Raw genomic sequence first — 9600 nt, 5'->3', positions numbered from 1 at the left:
GTCCTTACAGGAAGAACAGAGACACACAGAGAAGACAAACATGTGAAGATGAGGGCAGAGATTGGAGTGACGCTTCCACGTGCCCAGGAACACCTGGGGCACCAGAAGCTGGACGAGGAGGGGGAAGGATCCTTCTCTAGAGGCATCAGAAGGAACATGGCCCTACCAACACCTTGATTTGGGACTTCTGCCCTTGAAAACTGTGAGAAAACCAAGGTCTGTTGTTCTCAGCCAGTCAGTACGTGGTACTTTTTACAGCAGCCCTAGGAAACAAATACAGCCTACGTCTGGGCTTGCCCCTCCCATCTGTCCTTCATCACATCACTCTCCTTGTGATTACCTGTCAGGAGTGGCCCATCATGACCACTGAAGCAGCATCACGGATGCTGACCGCGTCACCCACCCAACCAGCCCCAGCTGAATCCCTGGCTCCTGCCTCCCTCCCCCCGGCACCCCACCAGCTCATTTTAGGCACACCCAACAGTCACTCTGGCCAAAGGATGACTCAAGTGGTATCCTTGACTCCTCTCCCTCATGCCTGCCTCCAATTCAGTGACAAATTCTATCAACTCTACCTCTAAAGTGTATTTTCAGTTCTTTGCTTCCACCATGATCATAGTATTTTAAGCCTCCAACTGCTCTTTCTTGAACTACATGACAGCCTCTTGTGGTAGGTTGATCGCAAAAATGGCCATAATCCTTTATTCCCCCCTATGTCCAGGCCCTTGGCAATTGACTTTGCAGTGCCTTCCTTCTATAGGCAGAGCCTACTTCTCCACCCTGGACCCAGAGCTGACCTTGGGACTTGCTTTGGCCATTGAGAACTACATGCAGTGACGGTGTGACAGTTTTGAACCTAGGTCTCAGGAGACATTGTGCACTTCCTGGAATGCTGCCACCACCATGAGCACCAGCCCAGGCTAGCCGGTTAGAGGATGACGTGCATGGAGCAGAGACTAGACATCTCGGTCAAGGCCGTTGTAGACCAGCAAACCCTCAGTGAAGTCACTAGGTAACCCACCAACACATGAGCCCAGACTAGATTGGCTAAGCCTGGCCTGGATCAGAATGGTTTGATTGACCAGAGGTCTCATGAGGAATTATGTTCTTTAAACTATGTTTTGGGGTAATCTGTTACACAGCCATAGCTAATTGATACACCTCCTTAACTAGTCCCCCAGCTGTCCCTTCCGCTCTCACAATATTTTCTCTTCTCAGAAGCCAGAGTGATCTCTCCTCTATTTATCACCCTCCAATGGTTTCCTGTTGCAATTGAATGACTCCAAACTCTGGACCATAGTCTTCAAGGCCTGACTGATTCCCTGCCTCCTCAGTGGGCTTCAGCCGCAGTGACCATCCTCTCAGTCCCATGAATGTGCCTTTGCTCTTGCTGTCCCCTCTGCTGGAGCAGACCCTCCTATATCTGCACTTGGCTGCCTCCTCCTCAGCCACATATTAACTCAAATACTTCCTCAGGGAGGCCTGCCCTGACCACTCTAGCTAAAGACATCCTCCCCAACCTCTGCCCAGTCCTTTCCTTTCATTGCATCCTAGTTTTATTTTCTCATCAGTTGCTGAATGTATTGGTGTTGAGGAACATAGTAACAACTTTAACTAGAATATAAGCTCCAGGAAAGCAGCAATCATGTGTTTTTCTGTTTACTGCTCTACCCCCAGTATTTATAACAGTTCCTGGCATATAGTAAGTGCTCAATAAAGATTTGTTCAATGAATGAATAACAAGCCCAAGGGGAAAAAAAAAAAAAAACCCTTGTGGCATAGCTTACAAATCCTTTGCAAGCATATGATTTCCTGCCACTGTTCTCGTGAATTCTCCACCCCATGCAGATGGAACTACCTGCAGTTTCCTCATCATACGGCCCCGGCCTCTAAGCTTTTGCACACACTGTTCCTTTGGTCTGCTCTTCCTTCCCATACAAAAACGCTGGGGACTATTTATTCTCAAAAGTTTTACATCAGAAGTTTCGTCCTTCAAGAAGCTTTTCTCAAAAATGTTGGGGTTAGCAGATGCAAACTATTATATATAGAGTGGATAAACAACAAGGTCCTACTTTATAGCATAGGGAACTATATTCAATATCCCGTGATAAACCATAATGGAGAAGAATACAAAAAAGAAAGTATATATAGGTATACATATATATCACTTTGCTGAATCATTTTGCTGTACAGCAGAAATTAACATAACATTGTGAATCAACTACACTTCAATTTAAAAAGAAAAGAAGCTTTTCTGTCTCCTCGCTTCCAGCCCATGGTGCGGTCCTCCTCCCCCAGGTCTCCCAGGCACTCCACATGCTCTCTGCACTTCACTGATTAACTGGTTACTCCTCTGTCTTCAGGACCATATGGCCCAGGCCAGCAGGACCAGGCCTTCTTAACTACTGAGTCCCTGGCCCAACCGTAGGGCCTGGTGGGGCTCAGTAAATATGTGATGTGATCAGAAGCAGACGAACTAGGTGAGCTGAAGATCTGCTCTTTCCCCAGTCCAGACTTGTGAAGGTCAGAGAGAATGTGGGCCGTGATGGATCTAAGGAGCTGGGTGGTGCAGTGGAGATTGTTACTGGAGTGTTAGAAACACAAACGTCCTGCTCTGCATCACCTGACCACTCCACCTGGCGAGGAGAGCTCCAGATTAGAGGTTGGAAAGGTGGCACCTCTCCTGGTTCCTCTGTGACATCAGAAGGGCTGGGCTTCCCTCTCCCTGAGCAGCTCCCTGCATCTGGGTCTCCTAGTGAGTCGTGGAGAAAAAGCTGATGTAAAACTCCGGCCCTGCAGAAGAGGACCCAGCGGTCTCGGTGAACCATAAGGGGAATACAGCAAGCCTGCCATACAATACAATTGGTGGGGGGAGAGAAAACGAATGAATGAGTGGAAATTATAGTCACCTTGGAGTCAATCCTTCTTACCAGAAAGAACTCAGTCTTTGGCACCTTATTAGAAAACCGGGCTAGATCCAGCCTTCATCAATGCATTTTAAGAGGGATGTGGAAAGGACACTGGAGAAATAATCAGATGGAATTATATGACAGAAAACTGAAAAAACAAGTATGAAGTTGGAAAGGCTAAATGGTCATGGTCATATCACACAGCTGCTCTTAGTGATGTACCTGACGTTTAACTTCTCAGGGCCATTTCATCTGTGCACTTTTTCCTCAGTACACATCCTCCCTGAATATGAATATTTATTAGACAAAGGAGACTGACTTCTCCTCCCTTTCCACTGTGGCTCAAAGGAGAGAAAATGGGCTCAAACTGCAGCAAGAGAGAGGCAGATTAGATAGGCAGAAGGACTTCCTGGAGGTGAGAACACTCAGTGCAGGAAAGAGGTTGGCAGTGACTCATGCAGACCACGGAGTCGGTGGGACGAAGTGAATGCCTCTGAAGATGGCTTTAGGTTTTGATTTTGAATGCGACGATACCGACAAAGTGCCTGACACTTGGTGAGGCTCAGGAAATACCTTTCTTTCCCCTTTTTGAAGAGCTGGTTCTCCCCAAGAACAGGTATTTGCTGGAGAGAGGGACTATCACCTAATCGTTCACAGCTGGTTTCTTGAGATTCTAGCCATGGGCTCTGTCTAAACATCGCCGGGGTGCCATGCTCCGGGCACACGTCTCTGAGCTGCCCACAACCCTAAGGGGCTCTGCCTTCCCTTAGTGGTGACTTGAGTGGGTGCATGGGGGGATTGGAAGCCTCCACACCTTTACTCTGACTCCCAAGGGCAATGACTCTCAGTGGAGAGAGCCACTCACCTCAGTGGGGTCACTTTGGAGCCTCGAGATGGGGCATGGAGATTTACAAAGCATATGGGGTGGGGGGGCGGTGGAATCCCTGCCCTTTTCGTATATGGAGGCAGAAAGTAAAACCTGGTTAGCGGGGCCCAGCTGGACCAGCGGCTACACCTTATCCCCTGGGGGTGTTCACTAGCCCCTGAGGGCTCAGGGACCGTTTAATTTTTGGACTTACCACGAAGGGCATGGGTTTGGAATCAGCAGCTTTTCAACAGGGCTTGACTCAACGTCGATAGGCCCAGTTTTAAGGACCCCTCCTGGGGAAGCCGGGGCTGGGAAGTCTGCTCCTTGTCCACCCCAGGAACTAGGGAAACAGCCCACATGTTCATTGAGCTCTTGTGTGTCAATGTCTGTGCTTCATGCTTCACATGGAAGCTCTCGTTTCCTCTTCTCAGCATCCCTGCTCCGCAGGTTCCATCATTAGCCCCATTTTACAGATGAGGAAACAAAGGCACAGAGAAGGAAGGTAACTTGCCAAAAGTCACACAGCTAGTAAGTGGGGCAGTTGGGATTTGAACTTACTTGCAGTGCTTACAGGGACCTCCTTTGGCAGTTGCTGCATGAGAGGAAGGCAGCATCTCTGAACTGTCGTGCAGGATTTGCCAGAAGCTCCGTCAGGCAAGAACGGGAGACTAAGGTGAGGACACTCTTCCCATTCCAGCCCTGCCGCTTCTCGCCTGCGTGACTCTGAGCCAGTTCCTTGCTCTGTGACTTCTCTGAGTAATCCTTGTGTACCTGAGTTGACAGCGTCCTCCCCCTCCTGCTCTCCCGATCAGCTCCCCACCCTGCACACAAGAGGGCCAGCTCCCCGCAGGGCCGTGTCCACCACAGGACATAGTGGGGATGGTTGGGCAAGACCTGGGGTGCATGTGTCCCCAGCAGCCCCTCAATACTTTGTCCCTCCTGAAATCCCTCTGGAGATTCTGGGCTCCCATTTCTCACTTCTTCTAAGACTTCCTTTCTAAGAAGGCTTTTCCAAGGAGTGTTCTTTGGGGGGTGGGGAGGAAACCTATAGTTTCTCCTGCGTTGGTTCTGACTTGGATGACGAGGACAAAACACTACGTCAGTGCAATGATCCAAGCAGTCTAGCCTTGTTTCATGATCGCTACTGTCAAAAGGGGACGCCCCAGGTCTGAAGAGCCAGGTGTGGTGTGCCAGAGGGTGGCATCTGGTGGCCGAGGGTCCAACAGCAGAGGGGGCTTGAGGTGGCCAGGGAGAGGAGCTATTTAGAGGGCTACACTGATGTTTTGGTTGAACACCTTTTTCGCATCTATCTCTCCTTCGACCACGTGGGGGTGGATGTCCACGTTCATTCCTGCGTCCTTGCACAGCTTGAGCAAAGTTCGAATGTTGTTCTTGGACAGCCTCAGGTATCTGTGCGAGACAAGGCCAAAGAGGTCAGTTGAGGGTGGAGTCACTGCAGGTGCAAACTTCATTGAAAAGAGTTAAACAGCGTCAGCGTGGGACCTCTGTAAGGGACTGGCCCTCCAGACATTTCTGCAGCTGACAGAGGTCTCATAAAAGACTGGGACACACTTGGGCTTCCCTGGTGGCGCAGTGGTTGAGAATCTGTCTGCCAGTGCAGGGGACATGGGTTCGAGCCCTGGTCTGGGAAGATCCCACATGCTGCGGAGCAATTAGGCCCATGAGCCACAGCTACTGAGCCTGCGCGTCTGGAGCCTGTGCTCTGCAACAAGAGAGGCCGTGATAGTGAGAGGCCCGTGCACCGCGATGAAGAGTGGCCCCCGCTTGCCGCAACTAGAGAAAGCCCTCGCACAGAAACGAAGACCCAACACAGCCATAAATAAATAAATAAATAAATTAAAATTAAGAAAAAAAAAAAAAGGAATACAGGCTGTCTCTAGAACCAGAAAAGGCAAGGAAAAAGATTCCTTCCTAGAGCCTCCAGAAAAAATTCAGCTCTGCCTGACACCTTGATTTAAAAAAAAAAAAAAAAAGACTGGGACACCCCACAGACTTGGTGGGAGTTTTTATTGGTATAACTCTTTTGGAGATCAATTTGGCAACATATATGCCAAGCACCTCCTGCCCCACCCCCCAAAAAACCAGGTTTATTATTTTTGACTCAGTAATTCCACTCAGGTCCTCAACTTATCCCAAGAAGAGAAGTCAATGGAAAGAAAAGCTACATAAACAAAAGTGTTTATTTTGGGGTTATCAACAATAGGAAAACAGGAAATTCCATCAACAGAGGAATGGTCAAGCAAAAAATGGAATATCCATTTCAAGGACTCTTCTGCTAGTGTTAAAATGTCATTAGGAAGAAGAAGATGCAATATGGCTGTGACGTTATTGCCAAATGGGGAGAAAAAACCAGGATGCAAATTGTTAGGTGTTTTCTCTCATCACTGCCATGTGTGTGTGATCTGAGTGAGGCCAAGGGCTGGGGGAAATCCAGGACAGTGGAAATAAAGGCTGAGAAAATTGTAGGAATAGAGGTGAGTATTTTTAATAGTATTCAAACAATTAAAATTTTCAATTACAAAATTAAAATTAAAACACTGATTTAAAATATTAGCTAAAGCCCCACCATTCTGACTTGACTGAAGAATAGGACTGATGCCATCTATGTGATTTAGACAGTATCTCTGCAATCATATCCCTTATTCCACCATCAACTTTGACCTTGCTCCCAGCTATAGTATAAGGAGGGAGGCCCCCGATTCAGGCTGCATTCTGGTTGCTTAATTTGCTACAGATGGTGGGGGAAGAGCTGCATATTGATAGAACCTGGCTTTTCTACCCATTGGGAATGGTCTCCCTTCTCTTTCCTTTTTTTTTTTTTTACTTTTTTTTTTGGCCATACCTGTGGCCCCGCAGGATCTTAATTCCCCAACCAGGGGTTGAATGAACCCAGGCCCTTGGCAGTGAAAGCCTGAAATCCTAACCAGTAGGCCACCAGGGAAATGCCCTTCTCTTTCAAGATCTGCCCAGAGCTTCCCTGTTCTTACAGCCAGCTCAGACCCCACTCACCAGTCGCTATACCTGTACTACCTTTCCCTGATGGCTCCGGTCAGCCCCACCCTTCCCTGACCAGCCCAGCCCCGGGGGCAATCTCACACATATCTACCTGTGGACGCTCACTAAGATTGCAAAGGACAATTTCATCCTTTTCTTGGATGTTTTTCTAATGGCTTGTTAATTGCCATCTCTCCAAATATTCTCTCCCCCTACCCTGTCCAAGCCTCTTTTCTCCCCACCATGGAGCCCAGGTAGGCTGTCTTTGGCCGGAATCAATTAAAACCACTTTATCAATTTGAAACCCATAGCCAAAGTCATCCAGCTGTGGAGGTGGCGTGAGCCAGAAGCCCCCTCTAGTCGAGGAGACTGCCTGTTCATCTTTCAGCCAGTTAGCCATTCCATCCCTCCATCCCCCAGCCAGTCAGCCAGCAGAGCAGGCCTGTGTGGTGGGGCCCTCGGATGCCAGGCATCTGAGGCCGTCTGAAACCTACAGGTGAGTTCACTGCTGTGAACTCTACAAGGATGACTACCTTAGTCTCTTGTCCTATTTCCTCCTTTGCCAAAGTTTCTGAGTGTTGTCAGTTACATCTTTACAGTAAAGAATAACATTGGGCTGGGGAGGGATGCTTGGATTTGGGGGCAGAAACCAAGCTGTTTGGTGTTGCTGAAAACCAGTGGGTCTTGATAAGTATGACAAAGAACAAGCAAGAAGTGAGACCCCTTGGTAAGAGCAGTAAATACCAAATGGTTTCATACTTTGTTCATGGTCCCTTTGGAGTCTAAAACCCCAAACATACAGCAGGTAGCCCTGGGAATGGCGGCTACTGTCACCAGCAATTCAACACCATCGTGTAAAGGATCTTGGGGGAGTTTCCTGTTTCCTGTTAAAACGAGGCCACAAACAACTCATTCTTTCCGTTGTGAATAATATTCATGGTTTCTTTTGTGAAACAAATAGAAATTCTGGAAAGGTTGTGTATGTGTCCAAAGGCGTGCCATCAAAATGGCAGCGCCTAAATGTTGTGTCCATTCAGGAGATGATTCTCTGCTCAGAAACCCAACAGCTTCAGCCCTGGAGCAGCCCTCTGGACTCGGAGACAGAGCCCGGACATGCTGCAGCCACCCTCCCTTGCTCTGGGCTCGGCCCAGGTGTATGAACCACAGGCAGTCGTGAGCAAAGCCTGGTCTTGCAGAACGCGCCCAGCCCCACCTGCGCAGGGCTGCTCACCGGCAGCTCAGCACCTCCTCCGGCTTCAGCATCCTCACCATCTCCATCTTGGGCTCGTTGCCCTTCTCCATGAGGCTCTTCAGCTTCCGCTCAAAGGAAGCGTCGGGCATCTTGCCAACCCAGTCTCGCAAGAGGGTCGACTTCCGTGGGACAAAGATAGCATCCTGTAACATGGGTTCTATGACGCTTTGTCGATGGTATGGCGTTAAGCGCTGAGTGGACTCTTGGGTGATTTCATCCTTGATGTCTAAGTCTGAAATTGGACAGATGTCACCAGGGAGTCAGATCCTGGCACGGGTGATCAGTAGGTTGGACAGGAAGGGGATAGGCCTGGAAGGCCGCAAGGGCTTCGGACATCACTGAGACATCAGGTCTTTTCAAGGCTTTGGCAGGTTCTCCTTCTCAGCATTCGTTTAATCCCCATTCATCTTTTTCTCCCTCCTTTCCCCTCATCTCCTCAACTCATTCCCTTTCTCTCCTTTCATTCATTTCCTTCTCTCAATCTTCTCTCCCTCCCCAGAGAAAATTCACCTAAAGTGAACGTTAGCCTAAAGGGGGGTTTAGGGGAAGGTATCAGAGGAGATCAACCTTGAACTGGAGTTTTAAAGGACAAATAGTTTATCAGATGAAAAAGGGAGGAACAGCATGGGCGGGCAGGAGGAACAGCGTGCACAAAGACACACATGTATGAAATGAAAGAGTGAGGGTCAGATGTTACCCAAATATGGTGTTTGTAGTGAGTGAAATACTGTTGGGACTAGAGCTTGGAGACTTGGAGCTTAATTATTTTCTAGTTAAACATACTTCTCTGTATTTTACAGATTTTTACTTGTGCGAGTGGAATATTTTCTTTTCATTTCTATTTCTAACTGGTGTGACTAGTAGAGAGAAAAGACTACTGTTTAAAAATTTTTTTTCTAGTACACCAACAACCATACCAGATCTTATTATTTTTTGACTAGAATTTCTTGAGTTTTGCAGAAAGGCAATCATATCAGGAGAAAAATGAAAATATATCCCTCCTAATATTTATAAAAATTATGTACTCTTCTTGACATGTTGCATTTGGCAGACCCTCCAAAACAATGTCAATAATGATGATAGCAGTCATGCCTCATTTTGTTCCTGATTTTAATTAAAGTGATTCAGCATTTCATCATTTAGAATGATATTTGCCACTATTTTTGGAATATGTTTTATAACATTTAGCAGCTCTACACTTGGTTTACACAGAGTTTTTATTAGTAATAATTGATTGATTCTATTTATTGCTTTTCTATCATCTACTGATCATATGGTTTTCCTTTAATTTATTGATGTAATAAATTATGTTATTAGATATCTTGATATTGATTAACCTAACCATTCGTAACCTGCTATAATAAATCCCACCTGGTCACGGTTTATTATTCATTTCATACATGGATATATTTGCTATATTTTCATACATTAAGTCTATTTGCTAAAATTTTAAAAATCATTTTAAAATCATCTATTATTGTGAGATTGGCCTGCTTTTTTGCCTAATCTTTTAAGTTTAAGCTTATGATGGCTTGTGAAATTAATGCACAAATGTC

The 9600-nt window shown here is 47.0% G+C and overlaps 1 protein-coding gene across 4 annotated transcripts in view; it reads right to left on the bottom strand.

Annotated features, from left to right (window-relative positions):
• Positions 1-406: 406 nt before the first annotated feature.
• Positions 407-9600, bottom strand: part of LOC309648684 (uncharacterized protein C16orf78) — a 100328-nt gene continuing 91134 nt past the window's right edge. For all 4 annotated transcript variants that reach the window (XM_082437607.1, XM_082437604.1, XM_082437605.1 and 1 more), the window contains exons 5-6: positions 8024-8276; positions 407-5187 (exon numbers count right to left, since the gene is read on the bottom strand). In XM_082437607.1, the coding sequence (XP_082293733.1) occupies positions 5040-5187; positions 8024-8276 (401 nt within the window). In that variant the 3' untranslated portion in view covers positions 407-5039. The remainder of the gene's footprint in view (positions 5188-8023; positions 8277-9600) is intronic.

This window comes from Balaenoptera physalus, assembly GCF_965194825.1.
Source record: "Balaenoptera physalus genome assembly, chromosome: 19".
NCBI classification, from domain to species: Eukaryota; Metazoa; Chordata; class Mammalia; order Artiodactyla; family Balaenopteridae; genus Balaenoptera; species Balaenoptera physalus.
This window is presented reverse-complemented; position numbering and strand designations above follow the sequence as displayed.